Source organism: Dendropsophus ebraccatus, chromosome 5 (assembly GCF_027789765.1).
Source record: "Dendropsophus ebraccatus isolate aDenEbr1 chromosome 5, aDenEbr1.pat, whole genome shotgun sequence".
Lineage (NCBI taxonomy): Eukaryota > Metazoa > Chordata > Amphibia > Anura > Hylidae > Dendropsophus > Dendropsophus ebraccatus.
In genome coordinates this window covers 59,028,637-59,054,794 of record NC_091458.1, presented here as the reverse complement: position 1 = coordinate 59,054,794, position 26,158 = coordinate 59,028,637, and the positions used below count along the sequence as shown (strand labels likewise).

Below are 26,158 nucleotides of genomic sequence, written 5' to 3'. Positions count from 1 at the left end.
TGGGAGAGCTGACAGTGTTCAAATCTTTGTGGGACTTCAATGAAACAGCCATGCCAGGAGGTCTGTTGTTCTACTACATAGCTTCACGCTCTGTAGGGTCTGTAAATGACAAGTGTGTGAATGACCCCTGAGTCTGTTCGCCTTCTCTAGAAGATCTAAAAAGGTAAATTTAAGGCTTCCCTCTCCCTTGCTCTGCTTCTGTTGGTTCTTTCACTTCTGCTCACACAGCAACTAAGAAAAGGAAGCAACTTGGTATACTACTGGCAAACAGGTCAGAGAATGAGAAAGCTGTGCACTCAGGAGTTTTTAACAGAAATGAGAGCGCTCACATTGCCACCACTTACCCAGATACAGTAATGGATCAAAATGAAAATATGTGGTACTTTTTACTATGGGGTACCAAAATGGCTAACATAACACATACCTACTTATATGTCCTAAAGCATGGGTATCAAAGTCAATTTACCCGGGGGCCCGCTGGAGGTAGAGTCTGGGTGAGGCTGGGCCGCATCAGGTTTTCCACAAGAAGAGGACTGGGGGGTGACACAGGGGACTGGGGGGAGCTGGAGGGTAACACAGGGGATTGGGGGGAGCAGGGGGGTGACACAGGGGACTGGGGGTCTCTGAGAGTGGACTGGGGGTGACACAGGGGACTGGGGGTGACACGGGACTGGGGGGAGCTGGGCACACCCCCCTCCTCCTCCTCTCACCCCCGGCGCTCTCCTCTCTGTCGCACATGCAGCTCCTTGATCTCTGGAGGAGGAGGCCGCGGGGACTACAGGGTGAGGTGATCGCATCGCTGCAAGTCCTGGGGCTGTAAAGCAGGATTGGGGTCTGCACTGCATCCCCCCATCCTGCTGAACAGCCCCAGGACTTGCAGCGATGCGATCACCTTGCAGTCCCTGCGGCCTCCTCCAGAGACCGGGGAGCTGCATGTGCGTCAGGGACGCTAGGGGGCACCGGCTCTGCTAGGCGGCTGTAGGCCCCTGCACCGCTCACCTGCCCCGCACCGCACACCTCCCCTCCCACCACCACCACCGCCGCCCACCTCTCCGTCTTCTTCGGGAGGCCGGCCGAACAGCTGCAGCCGTCCCTGATGCTGGCCCCCCTCTGCCGCGTCATCAGCTGCTCAGCCGCGATTGGCTGAGCATAAAGTTAAGCTCAGCCAATCGCGGCTGAGCAGCTGATGAGGGCCGCATTTACAGGAAAGCTACCATTGAGGTGGGGGCCGCAAACTAGTGTCCCGAGGGCCGCAGTTGGCCGGCGAGTTTGAGACCCCGTCCTAAAGCATATCAAATCTAAGTGTGAATAACTGCTATAAGTTACACTTGTGTGAATGAGGTCGGACTGTGATTTGGAGGGTAAATAGCCTTTACACGAGTCTATTTCATGTACCCTATTTTTCCCCAAATAAATGCATGATATACAACTAACAGACATACACACAGACATAAGTAAATAATCACACATCATTTATTTATAGAAATGTGAATCACACCTAATAGCCAAAGATCAGAACACATTTCATAACCTTGTCTTTTTTCCAGGCCAACTCCATAACCAACCTTCAGTAAACTGGACCAGTTCTTAGCATGTTCTGGCTATAACATTAGGAATAAAAGTCAGAAATTCCCCTTTAAACCCTGATGGATATATTATAAAGTAACCACCACAAACATAATTATACTATTACCTGCTGAAATAAGCATTTTTCTGTAAAAATTATACCTTTTCTGAGCAAAGTAAGCCTTAATCTGTAATTGGAAGTAAATGAAAGGAGGTCAAATATGTACATACAAATTACATAAAAAATATACCTGGAATTAAAAAAAAAAAAAAAAAATAAAAAAAATAAAAAAAAAAGGCAAAAAAAGTTACATATGAAAATAAGTTTCACTGTGAAATCTCTGTTCTTTTAAGAACATTAAAGAATTGTGTTATTACCAGTAGACCCTGGCAGAACCATGGCTTTCAAAACCTAGGACTCAAAGTCCCAACATTATATGCCAGTAACTGGCTCAGACGTTTTTAGTCAATTGTTTAGAGAGCCACAGACTGGCCAAGCCTGAAAGCTAATGTCATCCTTCGTAATGACTGTTATTCTATAGAACCATTGCAATACCGGAATATTCTGCCTACACAAACATTCATCAGATGCTCAAACATTTTACATATAGCGGCATGTTGTATGTCATTATCTATTTAATAGAGTGTGAAAACTAGGTAAAAAAAGGCGTCATCTGTGGCCTCTTGTAAAATTTAGAAAATTTTGGTATAAAAGGAAAAAAAAAAAAAGAAATTCTCTAAAATGTGTGTACAGATAAGAAAAACGGATTTACACTGCTTTATGGCAGTATAGGTCTTTTAAAGTCTTTAACTCTTCAATTAATGTTTTGTTCTGATTTTCCAGAACTGCGACTCTGTTTTCCAAGCATTTAACGTACTCTTTCTTCTTTCTTCTGCATTCTCTGGCAGCCTCCCTAAAAGTAATAGATAAATGTTACAATAAAACCCACCACTGACTACCACTGCTAGTTATATAACACATTTTCCCTTTGTTATTCGTTTAGCATTAGCATAGATTTTCTTACCTGTTTTTCATTAATCTTATTTCACGCTTCAGTTGGGGGTCATCTGACTTTGTTGGGGGACAAGTCAGCGTAACAGGCGAAGTCATAACAACGGTCTGTGGTAGCGAGGTGGTGGTTGAAGTGGTACGGATCTGATAAGTCTGCATATCTCCTGAAGCAGCTGAAAACCATAGGGAATTACAATTATGCCATACAGACCATTAAATCATAATTCAGCTGAAACGTGAAACTAAATCGCCAAGTACTTACTCTGTACAACCACTTGGTTGCTGGGTACAAGAATCTGCTGGCCATCTGATGTCTGTGCATACTGAAGTATAGTTGTGCCTGACTGGTTGCTACTAGCATTAGCCATTGCTAGTGTCTGTAACCCTTGTATTCCATCTGCACCAGCAGCAAGCTGGAAGGTTCCATTAGGACCAATAGTTACTAGAAAGAGAAAAGTAAATATATATATATAAATTATACTGCATACCAAACTGAAGGATTAATAAAATCACTTCCCTACAAGAATATCATTAGAGAGCATATAAAAATACAAATTAAGTTTCAGATTGATCCCCATATGGGACTCACCATACTGTCCAGTGCTGGTCTGGTATATGGTGGTGGTTGTAGGTGTAGCAGATACCCCAGCACCATCTTCACTTCGCTTTCCAGTGTCTTCAGAAGAGAGATCTTTTAAGATTTGCCTTAAAAATATAACAGTAACTTTACAACTATAGATAATGAAATTCAATACAAATAATGTAAGGCGCTAATAATAAGGCTCTTTTTAGATCTGTATTGTGACTTCCATTCATAGTGGTGATACATACACCTCAGTCTGCCTCCTCCATAATAGTACGCTGCATCCAGTAAATAGGTGTAGTAGAGGAGGCAGTGATGTGCCAAATGGACCACAGCACAGTTTTAGTTAAAAGGGGTTATCCAGCGCTACAAAAACATGGCCACTTTTCCACCTCTCCTGTCTCCAGATTGTGTGGGGTTTCAAACTCAGTTCCATTGAAGTAAATGGAGCTTAATTGCAAACCGCACCTGAACTGGAGACAAGAGTAGGGGGAAAAGGGGCCATGTTTTTGTAGCGCTGGATAACCCCTGTAACCTGTTGTTCACAGTAAGTACAGTAGACCCTAAACTTACAAAATTAATTGGTTCCAGAACGACCATTGAATGTTGAAAATATTGTATGTTGAGACCAACACTGGATAACAACACCACACATGGAAAACTGCCAGGTGGTCCTAAAGCCCTTAAAATGTCATCCCAAATTAAGAAAAAAAATCAAGATTCAAAGAAATACGTATAAGATTTAAATAAATAAAGCAGATAACTAATATGGATAAAGCAAGTTCTTACATAGAACAGTTCAAAAGAGGACTAGTACTGGAAATTGTAAATTACTTTCTATGTAGAAATTAGTGTTTTCAGGGTCCTGTACAGTTCACAGAGGGTCCCAGAAAAATAAAATGAAGCCAACGTCACCTGGTGCCCAAAGGGGCAATTCAACCTGGCACATTGTATGTTAAAAATATTGTAACCTGAGGCCATTGTAAGATGAGGGACCACTGTACAATGGACACATCTATTTTCTACAAGGTGAGGACAAGAGGCCCTACCTACTTTTACTTACCTATAGGAAGGTCGACGAGCTAAGATGCCACGTGCCTTTCTGGAGGAATCAATGCTATCAGAGGAATCCTGTGAGTCATCACTATCTGATAATGATGATGCCTGCAATAAAAAAGTGAATCAGTTATTTACAATATGGTATATAACAGGTAAACAATGGTAAAGCATTCGATAAATGGTGTCTGAAACCAACAAATTTAATGGCCCTGGACAATCATTCTCCCCAGTGAGAACAAGGCAAGTGTGCACGTATGGAGGATATGGAGGGGAGAGCGATCAGCCAACAAGTATCTGCCATCTAATGTCTATGGTGATCTAAGAAGGGAACTGTCAGCAGGAAAACAGGGGTGTAAATTAGCCCATGTGTACATAGAGATAGTCATCATTCTAGGCATAACTTTTTTTTCTTAAATGTCCATAGTTCTTTGTGGAGATATACACCTTTTTGTTAAAGGGGTATTCCACTTAAACATAATTTTTGATATGATGTTGCCCATAGTGAGACTAACAATTCATTCCATACTTGTTATCTATTCAGTCTCCTTCCCCCAGTTCTGATTCCCTGCTTTCTGCTGAAAACGCAAAAATCTGTGTGTGAGGCTCTCTGTCTACCCCTCCTCCCTTCTGAGACAGATGATGTAAACAAGTCCCAGGCGAGTTATCTACAACATTGTAGCTTCTTTATAATGCTGGGAGGGTTAGTCTGAGGTAAAGTTGTTAATAAACTCACTGTGATTAAACCTCCCAGGATAACAGAAGCTACAATGTGGCAGATAAAGCCTGCCAGAAAAGGTCTACATCAGCCGTCTCAGAAGGGTAGGGGGAGGAGGGGGGACACAGAAAAGCTTACACAGATTTGTGTGTCTTCAGCAGAAAGCAGCAGCTGAGAACTGGGGGGGAAGGAGACTGTATGGAATAAATTGTTACTCTCACTATGGGCAGCACATATGAAAAGTTATGTTTGAGTGGAATACCCCTTTAATATGTAAATAAGGCTAAAGTGCCTTGGGGCTGTTCCCCAGCACAATAAAATCCTAGGTAAGTCCACCTCATGTTCTCATTCACCGCCTCTGTACCCTGCTTGTTACCACTTAACCGATTGGCTGGACTTATCTTGGTTTTTACCATGGCTGCAGAACACTTCCTGAGCACTTAAGCCCTATTTGCATATTAAAGATTGAGAAACAAAGAAGGGGGGGGTATGCTTGCAAGACGGACAGTTTTATCTAGTCATGTGCTTATTTGCATCCACTTTCCGTCTAACAGGTCCACTATAGGGGTTTTAGGGGTTATCCAGCGAAAATCTTTTTCTTTTAAATCTACTGGTTTCAGAAAGTTATATAGATTTGTAATTTACTTCTATTAAAAAATCTCGAGTCTTCCCATACTTGTCAGCTGCTGTACGTCCTACATATGTCCTGCTCTGGACAGTTCCTGTCCCAGACAGAAATGTCAGCAGAAAGCCCTGTGTCAGAGTTAAAAGAAAACAACATTTCCTGCAGGACATACAGCAGCTAATAAGTATGGGAAGACTTGAGATTTTTAAATAGAAGTAAAATTACAAATCTATGTAACTTTCTGAAACCAGCTGATTTGAGAGAGATGAGCATGCTTAAGTCCGCTTGTTCTGCAATTGATTACCTGTGGACTCAAACATGCTCCAGTGGCGCTCATCTCTAGTCCTGACATTAAGAGAGTCCTTTCCATAAGCTTAAAATCTGCTTGGCAATATCTATTTTATAAAAGTGAATATTTGATTTACCTGTGATGCTGCAACTTGAGGAGAGTGTATCACAGAGGACTGAGCAGTCTGAATAACACCTTGTACCTGGACCTGTTGATCCCCAGGTAGTACAACAGTCAAGGGAGTAGTTGTACCTCTTAGTGCCATCTGACAAAGAAAATGATACAATATGACACATTAGATAATGTCTCATTGGGTAGCAACACAAACACCAAAACTCAAAGGAGAAACTGAGGTTTTCTTAACAATTCCAACTTGTAGTGACCTACACGGAGCGATAATTCGCCCAATCGCACGATTAACGATTTTGAATGAACAATTTTTTTTTAGAACGATCGGCGTTTAGACGGAACGATACATCGTACGGAATTTTCTTTTTGCGATCGCTTAAGCCTATCTCACACATAGGGGAAATCGTTGAAAGACTGTTTACACTGAACGATCTGCGAATGTTTTGCGAACGATCAACGACGATTTGAGAACTTGTTGAAAGATCAAAATGAACGATTTTTCGCTCGTCGCTTGATCGTTCGCTGCGTTTACACGTAAGATTATCGTTCCAATTCGACCGTTATTGTGCAAATTCGAACGATACATCGTTCCGTGTAAAACCACCATTAGGCAAAAATTGAGCAAACAAAAGTGCTTAATAATTGACCCCTGCACAGATGATAAATCCCCCTATAGTTTTTTCCAGTTAAGCCATCATTTGCAGCTATGATAAATAAGGGCCAAGGTCAATCACTGCAGGCGGCGGCATAAATCTGGACTCTTCATAATTGTCACATGGAGGATTGTATGTTGCTGCTCCAGAGTTCAATCAGGTAAAAATCTTTGTCTCTGTACCTGGCAATAACACTGCCAATGCCACCTATCAACACTGTCATATTAGATAACGTCTCATCTAATAGCAACACAAACACCTAAACAAAAAGGAGAAACTGAGTATAGGTAGACCCACCACCTCCAATGTCACCAGAACAGCAGCCATGTAACAAGTATCTACATTACAGGGCCAAATATCTTGCTCCTAAGTATTTCAGGTGCAAGAAAAAGTTACCTTACCTGTTGAGCAAGATGAGATGCCTGGAAAGCTGAAGCTGGGAAAGAAATAGTCTGTACAGTGTCTGAATTGTCGGCTTTCTTAGAAATGTCGTCCATGCTAAACTGTAGAAGAAAGGAGACATTTTATGCTCATTCATCAAAAGCTACTAGCAACACATTTACTATTATTCTACACAAGCTAATAGAATAAAGAATGACCGACTCCATTCGAAAGCTACGCTTCAGAATTCATGCCATTGTGCCTGGCATTGAAAGAATACACTGATAACTTTACTTAAAAGGGCATTCCACATATGCCCCAGCAACAGGATAGGGCATAAGGGTCAGATAGGGGGGGTCTTTCAGCTTCGATCACACAATATGAAGGATGGAGACAGGAGTCTTGTATTGCAATAAAGCAGTAATGGTGTGTTTACAGGCAGATTTATCTGACAGATTTTGGAAGCCAAAACCAGGAGTGGATTTGAAAAAAGGAGAAATCTCAGTCTTTCCTTAATGACAAGTTCCATGTTTATGGTCTGTTCCTGGCATTGGCTTCAAAAATCTGTCAGATAAATCTGCCTGTGTAAACGCACCATCAGTTGTGCATGCACACCACCACTCCATTCATTCCAAAACAAGACTTGGGTCACCATTCTCAAGATAGTCTGATCCTGTGGATAAGGGATACATGTTTTAACTTGAAATATCCTTTTATGAAATAATTTTTTAAACTTAGCATGTTCTAGCGACATTTCAAAAATTTGCTTAGAGGGGTCTGGGTGCTAAGACCCCCAAATGATCACTAAAATGCATGGGAGGACATCCTCAGCTGAGCGCTCGGCTAACAGACACCCTCAGGGAGCAGGGCGAGCAGTATATGGACAGTATATAGGGAACCAGTACACTGCTCACACTGAGGATCGCACTCTCTGGGCACTGCACTTACCCAAGCACTTCTTGCCCTTTGTTTTAAGCAATCGGTGGGGGTCTCAGCACCCATTCCCCCATTAATTAAACTTCTGACATGTCACTTTGTAGGCAGGTGTAATGATGCAATAACTTTGATGCAATAGAAAATACATCCATTCACGGCTAACAGGAACACAGCTCTTAAGCAATAGTTGCTCAATAGGTTGGAGCTGCATTATAATAAGTGTCTGTACTAGCAATAAAAGCTGATGTTACAGCGACACATATAATTACCAAAGTCCATAATATATACTTACATTCAATGTTACAGTAAGGCCAAAAGCACAAAAATTACAAACTCCGACTTTACACTAAACATTAAAGGTTTGATTCTTTTCAACCAAAAGGAGGGGAGTGGGAAGTGAAAGCAGAGAAGCTGTCCAAACCACATAAGCCCTTCATATAGTTCCCAGAAACAGATGTTATTCTGTAGGAAAGTTCTTTGTAATCCATGTGGGATAAAATGTGTATAAATCTGTAAGGCTACCAGATGAATGGTTTAGCTAGGACAGATATATAATCTCCATTATGGCTGGCACACATCCTATACCCAGCCCTGCAGGGCACAAACATCTCATTTGCTCTCACATGTAACTACAAATTGGACACATTTGTCAGTGCTGAAAACTACTACCTAGGAGCCATCTAATCCGAAAAATAAAAACCAAATGAAATAGTTACCAAACTTAATGGGAGCCTGTCATCAAGACAATGCTATCTAATACACTGGCATATTGTTATAGAGCAGGAAGAGCTGAGCAGATTGATATGTATAGGAAAAGATTCGGTATAACTTGTAACATGTTGATTGAAATCCCTCATCATTCTGTGTAAGGAGTCCAGTGGGCGGTGTCACTCAATGGACTCTTTAGTATGGAAACATCACAGATTTCAATCAATAAATTACAAATTATACTAAATCTTTTCCCATAAAGATATATATCAATCTGCTCAGCATATTCTGCTCTATAATATGATGCCGATAGCCTAGGTAGCATTTTTATGGCAACTGGTTCCCTTTAATGTACTGCGGATTCGCTACCCATTGACTTTCCACTGAATGGAAAATAAAACACATGCAGGAACCCAGCAAAAAGTAAGTAGGGAGCTGAAAAATGTGGAGCCAAAGATGTTTGTCAGACAGGTTCTGGAGAGACGAGTTGTGGCTAAAAGAAACAGACTGGGCCAGAGGGAGAAGAGAAGGATCTAGATCTGGGGTGTCAAACTCGTGGCCCTCCAGCTGTTGCAAAAATACAGTTTTCATCATGCCTGGACAGCCAAAGCTTCAGCTCAACAGATCTATATGATCTGTAGTGATAGCGGTCATGGTGTAGTGGTATTATTTGAGCATTGTGTAAAGATATCATTGGTAATCTCTCTCTGTACCAGATTGCTACAGGCTGCTTAAGGCAGCCTGTAGCAATAGCAGAGCCACAGCAGGGGCCTCAGTCTGCCTCGACAATGGATCGGTTTTACAGTTTTACAGAGTCAGTGAGACATCACAGGAGACAAAGTGCATCATGGGAAAGCCCAAACCAGGAAGTGAAGAAAAAATGAAGAAACCAACTGGGGCTTCAGAAACTTGCAAACAGAGGGAAATTCAAGCGGAGATAGACTTCAGGAGGGATGGTAAATGTAAAAAATATGTTTTCTTTTTTAAACAGCGCAGGGGTACCCCTTTAAGGCCCTATTACACAGGTCGACAGTAAAAAGCAAACGAGCGCTGTCAGCGCTCGTTTGCTCCTCGTTCCCCGCTCGCTGCTGCTGCAACTCCACGCGGCAGCAGCGAGTGGGTGAGCCCGGGGAGGGCTGGGGGAGCTGCCCAGGTGATCACTGATCATTTGGGCAGCCCATAGGATATAGCAGCAATCTGAATAGGGCCTTTAGTCTCCCTTTATTGTTTAGTGGTGATATAACTGCAGCTCAGCTCCTGTTCAAGTGAATAGCTGAGCAGTACGGGAGTGGGCACCCTGCCAATCAGTGACTGCATCAAACACATGGCATGTACACCCCTTAAACTTGTTACAGTTAAATCAATGGATAAAAATACTGCAGAATTAACACAGCAAATACAGTATATGGCTGCGTTCACACTACGTATATTTCAGTCAGTATTGCAACCAAAACCAGGAGTGGATTAAAAACATAGAAAGGATCTGTTCACACAATGTTGAAATTGAGTGGATGGCCGCCATATAACAGTAAATAACTGCCATTATTTGAATACAACAGCCATTTTTCTAAAATAACAGCAAATATTAAAAGGGAACCATTCACCCCGTGGCCCCGGCAGAAACTGACATACAGTGACATAAAGGTCAATATACTTACCACATCGCTCCCGGTCCCGTCCCGGATCCCGTTGTTGCCACAGAGAAATCTCTGATTCTTCTTCTCGCGCCCATTATGGTAATGAGCACCGCCGGGCCCGAAGTCCAGCCTTCTCCTCGCTTCAGACGCTTGATTGACGCCGGGTCTGCTTCCTCCTCGCCTTCTTTCTTCTCGCCGGATCCCGCGCAGGCGCCGTGACAGTCGTTTTTGGCGCATGCGCAGTTCACAATTGAAGCCGCTCCGCAGCTTCACCGTTTACTGCGTGTGCGCCGATTGTCTCGAGCACGTATCCTGTTTACCGCGCAGGCGCTGAAGAGGTGACGAGACCATCGCAACGGCGCCTGTGCGGGAATTCGTCAGAAGACTGAAGACGTCAATCAAGTTCCAGGAGGCGTGGATGGGCGGCGACGAGAAGAGGACCTCATGGATAAGTTGGACTCGTCCATCGTTTCCTATGGACGTTGGACTCATCTCAGCTCATTACCATAATGGGCGCGAGAAGAGGAATCAGCGATTTCTCCGTGTCAACAATGAGATCCGGGACGGGACCAGGAGCGATGTGGTAAGTATATTGACCTTTATGTCAGTTTCTGCCGGGGGCCACGCGGTGAATGGTTCCCTTTAAATGGCGGCCATCCACTCAATTTCAACAGTGTGTAAACAGATCCTTTCTGTGTTTTTAATCCACTCCTGGTTTTGGTTGCAATACTGACTGAAATATACTGACTGAATTATACAAATACTGACTGAAATATACGTAGTGTGAACACAGCCTATCAGAGTAAGGAGGTACTGTAGAGTAAAAATAATGTAGGTACTGTTGCCTATCACTAATCCGCTCCAGCTGGGATCCCTAGCGCAGCTGCGAGAAACTGACATGTCAGTTTTCTGTGGCAGCTATTCATTGAATAGCGACCGCAGAAAACCCTGTCATTGCACACTGTGTATCCATATTGTGCAGTGTAGAGTTCTGATGCGGGCACGCAGGGATGCAGTGCTAAAGATCATCCGGCTGGTACCGCAGTATCAGTTGGCCGGGTCACGGAACGGCCGGACTCATACTGTGTATGAACATGGCCTATAAGTGCACACTGGGCCGCCTTACCCCCTCACCCAAAATCGATATGCTGCAGTGGGCAGGGCAAGAAGCATGTGGTGGTTTAGCAGACACAGCTACAGTGTGACGCATCCTGCTTACTGGGTTGTGATACAAGTTATCAAATATCTCGTTGACGTTTGCAGATGCCTGCATAATGGTAACCATTTAGATGCCATCTTGGATGAAACAAGACTACTAAGGCCTTTTTGCAAAATAACAGAAGTGAAGACCTGTTTGTTACTGTGCACAGATCTGAAATGGATGATTACTAGGAAACATTGCATTCTGGGAAATGTAACCTATCATTGATCCCCACAGACGTCCAGAAGTAAGACATTGTGCTCTCTGGTGCCACTTAGTGAATGCTACATCCTATAGCTGGCACCAGACAGCAAGCACCCTTCCTCCTAGAGGACAGCTACATTGCAGATATTGCTGGAATAAGTTCCAGATCACTGCTGTCCATTGGAAGAGATCAGGAGTATACCATGTTAGCCTTCACAAGTGGTGACAGTGACAAACAGGTTGGTAAAATGTCAGTCCACTCAGATGTCCAAGCAAACATGCAGTGAATGTCCCTGCAGGTGTGAAGGCGGCACAGAGCTCAGAGGAGACCCTGACTTAATTAGAAGCTATGGGGAGCGTAGACCACCAGTCCAGGGCAGCACCACATCAGGTGGAGGGGGGGGGGAGCTCCACCTCTGATGCTGCAAATGCTGCTGCTTGTCCGCTGCCTCCACCTTCCGTGCAGCCTGTAAAATCTCCCAATTGTGCCGTGTAGAGGAGAATGTTTGTTGTATGGAGGTTTAGTATACATGACTGCCACCATATAACGCTGTCATCTGTGATATCAGTCTGCCAGCACATAAATAAGATTACTGACGTCACTGTGTCTCACCATAACACGTATGGGACAGGTGCTCAAAATAATACAGCAAACTTGTATCAGCTACAAACACTGCATTGCTGCCAACTCCGTCATCTCTGGGGTTCTAACATTAGATGGGCCCTAGACAGTGCATTTACACCCGGGAACCATGACAGCAGGCAGCATTGCGCCGTATTTACACATGTACGTCCATACAGTATATAGGCATACTCACATTACACTGGATTTTGCCGTTTGCTACTTTTTTTAGTGTGGCAAAATAGACACAAGACAATGAGAAAGGTCTCATGAGAGAAGTATTGTAAATGTACAACACCACCACATTGATCTCCATAAACACACATTACAAATCCCCTGCGGCCCTGCTATATATATCTGTGGAAGTCTCCTGCTAATAGCCAGCACAACCCTAGGGGCTCTGCCGATTACGCAATTCTCCAATATGTGCTCGATACACTTTAGTTAGCTGGAGCATAAGCTTACTTCTTCATCTGATGAAATTTGTCAAGGGTTCTGGTCTCTCTTGTTTCAAATATTAATTGTAAAATGTCGGTTCCACAAAGAGCGTCATGGCAGAGACGGAGAAATCACTGTAGAGCAACAAGGCCTCCCCTTATTCTGAGAGGAAACACACAATATGGTAACAGTAGTGCAGCACTACAGCAGGAACGTATACTTAGAGGTGCCTGAAAGTCTCTCAGTTTGTTCTAGTCGTCCCACCTGTGTACATCACCAGACCAATGCGGCTCTCAGGGGGCCCCAACTACTGCCATCTTCTCTTAGAATACAGATATAAATCAGCTATCCCACAGAAAAGAGTGCGTGCGTGTGTATATGTAAATTATAAGGTTTTTTTGTGATGTACATAAGTCAATCATCCACTATGCAGCCAGGCTGTACAATGTGACTGTGCCGTACGTAGTGACTGGACCTGATATCACTTTCCTGCAGTATCAGCAGAAGCCATGGAAACACTCTGACATCATATACCTGGCATTGTGTGGGCCAGAGGGGACAGGACAGATGCCATCTTTGTCACTCCTCCTCTTTCTATGGATGACTGGTAATGATCTATTGAGAAGCTGGAAGTTCCCCGCAGTGACAGATGTATTTTCCAGCAGATCAGTTAGCTCTATATGATCTCCATAATTGGCTCTTCTGTTCATCAGGTCTCAGGGCATGGACACTGGCAGTGGCGTAGCTAGGATTCACGGGGCCCCAAACCAAACATTTTTAAGAGGCCACCCTCCCCTACAGACAACACAAAGCACATATATATCTGCTTTACTGCTGGTGCACTGATAACCCATGACCTCTGCAAGGAGCTCTGCACATTTTCCTTTCCTACTTGATTGCGTAGCTGGAGAACAGAAGTCAGAGGTTATCAGTGCAGTGAAGCAGAGATCTCGGTCTTCTGTTTGTTAACCCTTTTTTGTGTTGTAGCATGTAAATAAACATTGGGTTACTTACAAATTGCAGAACATAAAGGGTTAAAGGAGAAGTCCAGCGAAAATTTTTATTAAAGTATTGTATTGCCCCCGAAAAGTTATACAAATCACCAATATACACTTATTACGGGAAATGCTTATAAAGTGCTTTTTTCCCTGCACTTACTACTGCATCAAGGCTTCACTTCCTGGATAAAATGGTGATGTCACAAACCGACTCCCAGAGCTGTGCGGGCTGTGGCTGCTGGAGAGGATGATGGCAGGGGGACACTGAGGGACACAGGGCACTGGAGGGACATGGAGCATCCCTCTGCCATCATCCTCTCCAGCAGCCACAGCCCGCACAGCTCTGGGAGTCGGGTTGTGACATCACCATTTTATCCAGGAAGTGAAGCCTTGATGCAGTAGTAAGTGCAGGGAAAAAAGCACTTTAGGTGCATTTCCCGTAATAAGTGTATATTGGTGGTTTGTATAACTTTTGGGGGACAATACAATATTTTAATAATAAAATGTTGCCAGACTTCTCTTTTAAGCAGAAGGACACACGCTCTTACCTTCTCCCCTGGGCCCCCCTCCTGCATGGGCCCTATAGCAACTGCCTATCCTGTCTCTATGGCAGCTACACCACTGGCGATCATAGAGGTTTTTTTTTTCTTGCTTCCCATTGTTGGAGCTAGCTAGCTGCTACTCCCCTCAACTGTGCGTCATCTGACGGCAAGATTGGACATTTTACCAGGTGGAAGAAGCGCCACGTCTAGTGTGACTACACTACAAGTGTGGGTCCAGGATAACTCATTCTAGTCCCAATATATTTGGGACTATAGTACACAACCAGAAATATATTAATATTTTATGCTTAGTAAAACATAAATGGGTTAATGTCACCAACACCAGGGAAGTAAACAAGGAAACTACATGTCAGTATGAAAGAAGCTCCGGTGAGTGTGTACATGTATTGCCGCATCCGCACCATTATTCCAGCTCTAGGAAGGCAATAACACCACTGCAACAAAACCTAGGGATCCATCTGCGGCACAGAGCCATCTCTGCACAGCCGCGCTATCATTTACTACAAGTCTCCCTAGACTGCACAGTACATACCAGTATACATAACCAAAGATGGCCATACTCTATAGACAGCAAACGTTTCTATCCCACCTGACTCCCCTATATAATGCACGCTCAGCTGTCCATGCATGTGTGCTTAGTGGTAAGTAAGCTGCTGCCACACACCTCTGGGGGAAGAAAAGGATTTGCCATGCTGGAATTTATCATGCCTGAACCTCCTTTCCTTCATACACATTAAATGGTTAGCCAGTCCGGCCACAACCAGTAGGTTTGACCACCATTCATCTAATGTGTATAGCTCATTGGTAACACCTACCTTCAGGTCACTGGGCTCCGTCTGCAGCCTGACTAGGGATGGTCCGAACCTGCTTCGGTTCGGGTTTGTACGAACCCAAACTCTCGGAAATTATTCCCGCTGTCTGCCCGCTCTGTGAAGAGGGTGGATACAGCGGAAGGACCGCCTGGAAAACTGGGATACAGCCATAGCCATAGGCTGTATCCCAGTTTTCCAGGCGGTCCTCCCGCTGTATCCACCTGCTGCACGGAGCGGGCAGACAGCGGGAATCTGATGCCGAGCGTTCGGGTTCATACGAACCCGAACCTCGGCAGGTATGGACCATCCCTACCTTCCACATATGCCCCCCAACCCCAGCGACTGCCTCAGGCCCTAAATTCTTAAGGCCCTATCAGACGAAACGATTATCAGCCATACTTGGCTGATTACTGGCCAATAATCGTTTAGTATAATATGACATGTTAAAAGACCAAGATCAGTCAACGTGCATTATGTCAGGTGATCGTGGTCTTTCAACATGTTGAAACAGCACAATCAAGTCAGTGCTGCTCATGCAATAACAACACAACTCCACTGACTTCAATGGGCTGTCCAAATGATCTAAGGATTGTCCGGGCAGCCCCTACCACTGCTCTCCGCTCTCTGTCTGTGGGTGTAATAGCACAAGCAGCGAGCTGGCAATGTGGGGGAAGCGAGCGCTGACCTGACAGGTCGGTGCTCGTATTCCCCCATTACCGTGCCATGTAATACAGCCTTTACTTGCTTTCTTCTCTGCTCCAGTCAAGCAGATAGACTAAGACCGACAGCGGTTGAGCCGCACAGCTGGGCCTGGTCTTTATTATGGCAGTAACATCTTAACCTTCATTCTCACAAATGGGGGTCTGACATCCTTATCTGAACAGCAAAGGAGACTGTCAACTACAACAGAGTCTCTGGGGGCTACTCCTTTAAAGGAGAAGTCCGGCCAAAATTAATTTTTGATATGTTGTTACTTATGAAAAGTTATACAAATTTCTAATGTACATTAATTATGGGAAATGCACATATAGAGCTATTTCCCTTAATTTAGTAGATCAGGAAGTGTTAGAAATATCTCTGAAGAAGTGACGTCACGACCCAGGGTGTAATTCCTATGGAGTGTCCAGCAGGGGGCGCTCTCTATATAGAAGTCTATGGGACTTTATTGTTTCTATTGGTTTCTATGTAATGTAATGTAATGTAGTGTACAGTGCTTTATTGAATGAATACATCTATGGAATACTTTGGGGAGCAAGTGTCCTTGCTCCCCAAAGTATTGCATAAATGTATTCATTCAATACATTCAATACACAGTAAGCCCGCCGATCCGCCGAATTTCCGCCGATCCGCCACACGCTGATCCGCCGCATTCCCGCCGATCCGGACCATATACATTGAACTACAGCTCCCATCATCTGCTTATAGTATGAACAGGTGATGGGAGCTGTAGCTGGGTAATGGATATGACATGCCGCCGGGCGCAGGGGGAGCCGCTCAGTACACAGGAGCGCTCCCCCCTCCTCCTCCTCCTTCCGTGATAACTTCCGCCTATACCAATGCTGACTCCCTGCCTGGCCGCCGCTCTCCGCTCTCCCCCCCCATACATACCGGCTCCCGATGCATCCTGGTGTCCGCGCTGATGCCGGGAGCCGGTATATGTGAGCGGAGAGCGGCGGCCAGGCAGGGAGTCAGCATTGGTATAGGCGGAAGTTATCACGGAAGGAGGAGGGGGGAGAGCTGCTGTGTACTGAGCGGCTCCCCCCTGCGCCCGGCGGCATGTGATATCCCTTACCCAACTACAGCTCCCATCACCTGTTCATACTAGAAGCAGATGATGGGAGCTGTAGTTCAATGTATATGGTCCGGATCGGCGGGAATGCGGCGGATCAGCGTGTGGCGGATCGGCGGGAATGCGGCGGATCGGCGGGCTTACTGTGTATTGAATGTATTGAATGAATACATTTATGCAATACTTTGGGGAGCAAGGACACTTGCTCCCCAAAGTATTCCATAGATGTATTCATTCAATAAAGCACTGTACACTACATTACATTACATTACATAGAAACCCATAGAAACAATAAAGTCCCATAGACTTCTATATAGAGAGCGCCCCCTGCTGGACACTCCATAGGAATTACACCCTGGGTCGTGACGTCACTTCTTCAGAGATATTTCTAACACTTCCTGATCTACTAAATTAAGGGAAATAGCAGTATATGTGCATTTCCCATAATTAATGTACATTAGAAATTTGTATAACTTTTCATAAGTAACAACATATCAAAAATTAATTTTGGCCGGACTTCTCCTTTAAAGCTTCTGAAAAAATTATCCCCTAACCATGGAAAAGGAAGTAACTTGCTGATCATGGGAGGTACACGTGACCTGCCGTCCAGTTGTAATGGAAGGGTCCCTGCACTCAAAACTGTGGGGGATCCAGTGGACGGATAGCCACTTTCATCTAATCATTTTCTTACCTTGATCCTCAGCGCCATTTTCAGTAAATGTGTATTTAAATTCCCTCAGTGCACCGATCCACCGGGTCAGCCCATCTCACCTAATGAATATTGGGGCAGTGCCCTGCAATGATGTCACTGCAGCATGCCAAATATTCATTAGGAGAGGCTGACATACCCTCTTTCACTTCATAACAGGGTATAAAGCAAATAAGTCCGATTCTGGGCCACCCGGGGGGTGTAGCACACTGTGGAATACTCCGCCTGGCTGTATCTAATGACTGCAGTGAGTCTCAGCAGTGAGACCCAATGCGATCAGTAACGTTTTGACATGTCTGGTGATATGTGAAAAGATAGTATAAGTGACAATAACACTTCAAATACTTTTAAGTAAGCACTGTCACTTTCAAATAATTAAAAAAAAAAAAAAAACTTGACTATCATTAGCTGATGGCTTCTTCTTGCTAAGTGCTTCTCCCTGACTTTTCTGTCTTGCTGCAGGAGATGGCACCTTTCACACATCAATATAATACTGTCTGCAATTATGGATCCATAACTGCACACAGTATAGTACCCACTGGTTTTAATGGACCCTTCTACGGACCTGTAGTTGCTACAGATCCATAAAAGCCCCGAGAAGGGGGCGTAGTTGCAGCACGGATCCATCTATTTCAATCAATGGGTTCACACAAATGCAGACAGAGATGGATACACATATGAATCTGGTCTGTAGCTGCAGAGGTCGGCAACTAAGTACTGGATTACTCATGTGTGACTAGGGCCTTAGTAGGTGGAGGACCCCCTGTCAGAGATTGCAGCCAGACAGAGAATTAGACCCCTTGCTTGTCCCCTGACTCTATCTACTGATGGGGGGGGGGGGGGGGGGAGGGGGGAGACCTTTACCAATCAATCAACACTTTTGGCATGTCTCTAGGCCATGACAAAAGTTAAATATATATATTTTTGAGATTCCCCTGCTTTGGAAGTGTAAATGTTCCTATCAGATTCTCCATTCTATTTCAAAGTACATCTGTAAAGCCATACACATACCAACACAGAGCAATACCAATCCATTACATGTTGTGTTTTGTGCAGGTTTCACCATTTTCCTTGTAAGTCAATGGGTAATGGATTCTGCTGTATGGTGCAGTATACCTTATATACATTACACAGTGCGATCCAGGCTGCACAGACAAGCACCTGATCTCTGCAGCATATACAGCAGAGCCCCAGAGAAACGGCTAACACCCATCATCATCTGCTGAGGCCCCCATACACATTACAGAGTCGGCTGATGACGTATGTGTATGGGGACCCCTGACGTGTAGAAGACGGCAGGAGGGAAAAGAATCAGACATGGTGAATTGTATCTGCTGTTTCCAGGGAGATAAGCTACAGCTGGAGATGTCTGGCATCAGCATTCTCCACAAAGAGATCACAGCAGGGCAGCCATGTGTATGTAGGGGTCTGCAGAAAGGTATACAGCCAGGCTGGGGTGTGCTGTATCATTGCAGGCTCCCATAGTCAGGACAGGGTCTCTCCAGCTGTGGCTGAAGCACAACTCCCATCATCCGTGCACTGCTGGAGAGACAGGTATACAGGCAGGCTGGGCTATGCAGTATGGCTGAAGCACAACTCCCATCATCCGTGCACTGCTGGAGAGACAGGTATACAGGCAGGCTGGGCTATGCAGTATGGCTGAAGCACAACTCCCATCATCCGTGCACTGCTGGAGAGACAGGTATACAGGCAGGCTGGGCTACGCAGTATGGCTGAAGCACAACTCCCATCATCCGTGCACTGCTGGAGAGACAGGTATACAGGCAGGCTGGGCTACGCAGTATGGCTGAAGCACAACTCCCATCATCCGTGCACTGCTGGAGAGACAGGTATACAGGCAGGCTGGGCTATGTAGTATGGCTGAAGCACAACTCCCATCATCCATGCACTGCTGGTGAGACAGGTATACAGGCAGGCTGGGCTATGCAGTATGGCTGAAGCACAACTCCCATCATCCATGCACTGCTGGAGAGACAGGTATACAGGCAGGCTGGGCTACGCAGTATGGCTGAAGCACAACTCCCATCATCCGTGCACTGCTGGAGAGACAGGTATACAGGCAGGCTGGGCTACGCAGTATGGCTGAAGCACAACTCCCATCATCCGTGCACTGCTGGAGACACAGGTATACAGGCAGGCTGGGATACGCAGTATGGCTGAAGCACAACTCCCATCATCCGTGCACTGCTGGAGACACAGGTATACAGGCAGGCTGGGCTACGCAGTATGGCTGAAGCACAACTCCCATCATGCTGGGGGATAAGACCTCTGAGCTGTGCAATGAATGGAGGAGAGGAGGGGGAGCATGTGCTTATCCTCAGGACCTCTAGGGGGCGCTGGCAGTCAGCCCCCACTGATCAGGAAGCAGCAGGCAATCCCTTACAATGATGAGGGGGAAACCCTGGTGTTGTTTTGCACTTTAATCATCTGGGGGCTGTAGCTACAGGAAGGTGGAGGCATTAGGACGCAGCCCCCCATAGCTGACCCGGGGAGGAGGGGGCTGTATTATGTGAGGGGGGTCTGCGGCTGCACGTGCCCGGCCATCTATACGGGGCGCGGGGGCACCATCATCCTGCGGGGCACAGGAGCGGGGAGCGGGGCGGCAGCTCCGGCCTCCGGTTCCCGTAGCACAGCCAGGTGCTCTCCCCCGCTCTCCGCTCCTCCTCCGCCCAGGCTGCTGTTTTGCTTTAATTACCTGCGTCCTCTGAACTCACAGCTCAGGGATCCGCTCCAGCCAATCACCGGGGTGAACGTCTCGGGTCCCCAGGGGAGCCGCCTCCTCTTCGGATCCCGTCACAGGAAGAACCTCACAAAGTCGCGCAGACGGAACCGAGAAATCGCCAAACCCAGCGGGGCCGAGGCCAGGCAGGACACAGCGCCCTCATCCGCGCAGTGGCTAACACCTTGTACGTCGTCCTGTAGGCCTCTGCTTGACGTCAGCGTAGCCCGTGACGTCACTACCATGGTGACGTGCTATTAGGGGAAAGGCGGGAGGTAATTCCTCTTCCGCTTGGGAGCCCGGATGAATGGCCCGCAGGGGGTGGAGGGAGAGCGCTCTGTGCTAGGTTACGTTATGTTACTGTACGCTGACTAGACTTTCCCCCCTGCTTATTGTGACATTGGTACGCTCCCAGGTATGGCTCACAGTCAGCGGTGATCTCATTGTTCTGGAGGGAGGGGGAGCCACGGCCAGATATAGACAAGCATCAGGGAACTGCCTCTTCCAGTCAGGCTGACATCACACGCTGTATGCATCACATTACGTGACACTCGGTCATGGTGACTCATCGCGTGACCGCAGCGCCTCTGCCTGTGTGTGTACTGGACTGGAGGATGTCAGCCATTGTGCTGCCCTGCCCGCTGCCGTCTGTGTATATCAGCCCTTCTAGTACAGTGCTGCAGTCTGTATATATTAGCCCTTCTAGTACAGTGCTGCCGTCTGTGTATATTAGCCCTTCTAGTACAGTGCTGCAGTCTGTGTATATCAGCCCTTATAGTACAGTGCTGCAGTCTGTATATACCAGCCCTTATAGTACAGTGCTGCAGTCTGTGTATATCAGCCCTTATAGTACAGTGCTGCAGTCTGTGTATATCAGCCCTTATAGTACAGTGCTGCAGTCTGTGTATATCAGCCCTTATAGTACAGTGCTGCAGTCTGTATATATCAGCCCTTATAGTACAGTGCTGCAGTCTGTATATATTAGCCCTTATAGTACAGTGCTGCAGTCTGTATATATCAGCCCTTATAGTACAGTGCTGCAGTCTGTGTATATCAGCCCTTATAGTACAGTGCTGCAGTCTGTGTATATCAGCCCTTATAGTACAGTGCTGCAGTCTGTGTATATCAGCCCTTATAGTACAGTGCTGCAGTCTGTGTATATCAGCCCTTATAGTACAGTGCTGCAGTCTGTATATATTAGCCCTTATAGTACAGTGTTGCAGTCTGTATATATCAGCCCTTATAGTACAGTGCTGCAGTCTGTATATATCATCCCTTATAGTACAGTGCTGCAGTCTGTGTATACCAGCCCTTCTACTACAGTGCTGCAGTCTGTATATATTAGCCCTTATAGTACAGTGCTGCAGTCTGTATATATCAGCCCTTCTAGTACAGTGCTGCAGTCTGTATATATCAGCCCTTATAGTACAGTGCTGCAGTCTGTGTATATCACCCCCTATAGTACAGTGCTACAGTCTGTGTATATCAGCCCTTATACTACAGTGCTGCAGTCTGTGTATATCAGCCCTTATAGTACAGTGCTGCAGTCTGTATATATCAGCCCTTATAGTACAGTGCTGCAGTCTGTGTATATCACCCCCTATAGTACAGTGCTGCAGTCTGTGTATATCAGCCCTTATAGTACAGTGCTGCAGTCTGTATATCAGCCCTTATAGTAGAGTGCTGCAGTCTGTGTATATCAGCCCTTATAGTACAGTGCTGCAGTCTGTGTATATCAGCCCTTATAGTACAGTGCTGCAGTCTGTGTATATCACCCCCTATAGTACAGTGCTGCAGTCTGTGTATATCACCCCCTATAGTACAGTGCTGCAGTCTGTGTATATCAGCCCTTATAGTACAGTGCTGCAGTCTGTATATCAGCCCTTATAGTAGATTGCTGCAGTCTGTGTATATTAGCCCTTATAGTACAGTGCTGCAGTCTGTATATCAGCCCTTATAGTACAGTGCTGCAGTCTGTGTATATCAGCCCTTATAGTACAGTGCTGCAGTCTGTGTATATCAGCCCTTATAGTACAGTGCTGCAGTCTATGTATATCAGCCCTTATAGTACAGTGCTGCAGTCTGTGTATATCACGCCCTATAGTACAGTGCTGCAGTCTGTGTATATCAGCCCTTATAGTACAGTGCTGCAGTCTGTATATACCAGCCCTTATAGTACAGTGCTGCAGTCTGTGTATATCAGCCCTTATAGTACAGTGCTGCAGTCTGTGTATATCACCCCCTATAGTACAGTGCTACAGTCTGTGTATATCAGCCCTTATACTACAGTGCTGCAGTCTGTGTATATCAGCCCTTATAGTACAGTGCTGCAGTCTGTATATATCAGCCCTTATAGTACAGTGCTGCAGTCTGTGTATATCACCCCCTATAGTACAGTGCTGCAGTCTGTGTATATCAACCCTTATAGTACAGTGCTGCAGTCTGTATATCAGCCCTTATAGTAGAGTGCTGCAGTCTGTATATCAGCCCTTATAGTAGAGTGCTGCAGTCTGTGTATATCAGCCCTTATAGTACAGTGCTGCAGTCTGTGTATATCAGCCCTTATAGTACAGTGCTGCAGTCTGTGTATATCACCCCCTATAGTACAGTGCTGCAGTCTGTGTATATCACCCCCTATAGTACAGTGCTGCAGTCTGTGTATATCAGCCCTTATAGTACAGTGCTGCAGTCTGTATATCAGCCCTTATAGTAGATTGCTGCAGTCTGTGTATATTAGCCCTTATAGTACAGTGCTGCAGTCTGTATATCAGCCCTTATAGTACAGTGCTGCAGTCTGTGTATATCAGCCCTTATAGTACAGTGCTGCAGTCTGTGTATATCAGCCCTTATAGTACAGTGCTGCAGTCTATGTATATCAGCCCTTATAGTACAGTGCTGCAGTCTGTGTATATCACGCCCTATAGTACAGTGCTGCAGTCTGTGTATATCAGCCCTTATAGTACAGTGCTGCAGTCTGTATATACCAGCCCTTATAGTACAGTGCTGCAGTCTGTGTATATCAGCCCTTATAGTACAGTGCTGCAGTCTGTGTATATCACCCCCTATAGTACAGTGCTACAGTCTGTGTATATCAGCCCTTATACTACAGTGCTGCAGTCTGTGTATATCAGCCCTTATAGTACAGTGCTGCAGTCTGTATATATCAGCCCTTATAGTACAGTGCTGCAGTCTGTGTATATCACCCCTATAGTACAGTGCTGCAGTCTGTGTATATCACCCTTATAGTACAGTGCTGCAGTCTGTATATCAGCCCTTATAGTAGAGTGCTGCAGTCTGTATATCAGCCCTTATAGTAGAGTGCTGCAGTCTGTGTATATCAGCCCTTATAGTACAGTGCTGCAGTCTGTGTATATCAGCCCTTATAGTACAGTGCTGCAGTCTGTGTATATCACCCCCTATAGTACAGTGCTGCAGTCTGTGTATATCACCCCTATAGTACAGTGCTGCAGTCTGTGTATATCAGCCCTTATAGTACAGTGCTGCAGTCTGTATATCAGCCCTTTATAGTAGCAGTGCTGCAGTCTGGTATATTAGCCCTTATAGTACAGTGCTGCAGTCTGTATATCAGCCCTTATAGTACAGTGCTGCAGTCTGTGTATATCAGCCCTTATAGTACAGTGCTGCAGTCTGTGTATATCAGCCCTTATAGTACAGTGCTGCAGTCTGTGTATATCAGCCCTTATAGTACAGTGCTGCAGTCTGTATATCAGCCCTTATAGTACAGTGCTGCAGTCTGTATATATTAGCCCTTATAGTACAGTGGCTGCAGTATGTGATATCAGCCCTTATAGTACAGTGCTGCAGTCTGTGTATATCAGCCCTTTATAGTACAGTGCTGCAGTCTGTGTATATCAGCCCTTTTAGTATAGTGCTTCAGTCTGTGTATATCAGCCCTTATAGTACAGTGCTGCAGAGTCTGTGTATATCAGCCCTTATAGTACAGTGCTGCAGTCTGTTATATACCAGCCCTTATAGTACAGTGCTGCGTCTGTGTATATCAGCCCTTATAGTACAGTGCTGCAGTCTGTATATACCAGCCCTTATAGTACAGTGCTGCAGTCTGTGTATATCAGCCCTTATAGTACAGTGCTGCAGTCTGTGTATATCAGCCCTTATAGTACAGTGCTGCAGTCTGTGTATATCAGCCCTTATAGTACAGTGCTGCAGTCTGTATATACCAGCCCTTATAGTACAGTGCTGCAGTCTGTGTATATCAGCCCTTATAGTACAGTGCTGCAGTCTGTGTATATCACCCCTATAGTACAGTGCTGCAGTCTGTGTATATCAGCCCTTATAGTACAGTGCTGCAGTCTGTATATACCAGCCCTTATAGTACAGTGCTGCAGTCTGTGTATATCAGCCCTTATAGTACAGTGCTGCAGTCTGTGTATATCACCCCTATAGTACAGTGCTACAGTCTGTGTATATCAGCCCTTATACTACAGTGCTGCAGTCTGTGTATATCAGCCCGTATAGTACAGTGCTGCAGTCTGTATATATCAGCCATTATAGTACAGTGCTGCAGTCCTGTGTATATCAGCCCTTATAGTACAGTGCTGCAGTCTGTATATCAGCCCTTATAGTAGAGTGCTGCAGTCTGTGTATATTAGCCCTTATAGTACAGTGCTGCAGTCTGTATATCAGCCCTTATAGTACAGTGCTGCAGTCTGTATATATCAGCCATTATAGTACAGTGCTGCAGTCTGTGTATATCAGCCCTTATAGTAGAGTGCTGCAGTCTGTGTATATCAGCCCTTATACTACAGTGCTGCAGTCTGTGTATATCAGCCCGTATAGTACAGTGCTGCAGTCTGTATATATCAGCCATTATAGTACAGTGCTGCAGTCTGTGTATATCAGCCCTTATAGTACAGTGCTGCAGTCTGTATATCAGCCCTTATAGTAGAGTGCTGCAGTCTGTGTATATTAGCCCTTATAGTACAGTGCTGCAGTCTGTATATCAGCCCTTATAGTACAGTGCTGCAGTCTGTGTATATCAGCCCTTATAGTACAGTGCTGCAGTCTGTGTATATCAGCCCTTATAGTACAGTGCTGCAGTCTGTGTATATCAGCCCTTATAGTACAGTGCTGCAGTCTGTATATATCAGCCCTTATAGTACAGTGCTGCAGTCTGTATATATTAGCCCTTATAGTACAGTGCTGCAGTATGTGAATATCAGCCCTTATAGTACAGTGCTGCAGTCTGTGTATATCAGCCCTTATAGTACAGTGCTGCAGTCTGTGTATATCAGCCCTTTTAGTATAGTGCTTCAGTCTGTGTATATCAGCCCTTATAGTACAGTGCTGCAGTCTGTATATATCAGCCCTTATAGTACAGTGCTGCAGTCTGTGTATATCATCCCTTATAGTACAGTGCTGCAGTCTGTGTATATCAGCCCTTTTGTATAGTGCTTCAGTCTGTGTATATCAGCCCTTATAGTACAGTGCTGCAGTCTGTGTATATCAGCCCTAATAGTACAGTGCTGCAGTCTGTGTATATCATCCCTTATAGTACAGTGCTGCAGTCTGTGTATATCAGCCCTTATAGTACAGTGCTGCAGTCTGTATATATCAGCCCTTATAGTACAGTGCTGCAGTCTGTATATATCAGCCCTTATAGTACAGTGCTGCAGTCTGTGTATATCATCCCTTATATTACAGTGCTGCAGTCTGTGTATATCAGCCCTTCTGTATAGTGCTTCAGTCTGTGTATATCAGCCCTTATAGTACAGTGCTGCAGTCTGTGTATATCAGCCCTAATAGTACAG

The 26,158-nt window shown here is 45.3% G+C and overlaps 1 protein-coding gene across 1 annotated transcript; it reads right to left on the bottom strand.

Moving 5' to 3' along the window:
- Nucleotides 1–1,455: 1,455 nt before the first annotated feature.
- ATF1 (activating transcription factor 1) lies at nucleotides 1,456–20,726 on the bottom strand. The gene is made up of 8 exons (XM_069970280.1): nucleotides 20,346–20,726; nucleotides 7,033–7,134; nucleotides 5,986–6,114; nucleotides 4,225–4,325; nucleotides 3,168–3,283; nucleotides 2,841–3,020; nucleotides 2,592–2,751; nucleotides 1,456–2,480 (listed from the first exon to the last, which is right to left on the bottom strand). Exons 2-8 carry the CDS (start codon nucleotides 7,126–7,128, stop codon nucleotides 2,336–2,338), a joined length of 927 nt encoding a protein of 308 aa, XP_069826381.1. The 5' UTR covers nucleotides 7,129–7,134; nucleotides 20,346–20,726; the 3' UTR covers nucleotides 1,456–2,335.
- Nucleotides 20,727–26,158: the final 5,432 nt, after the last annotated feature.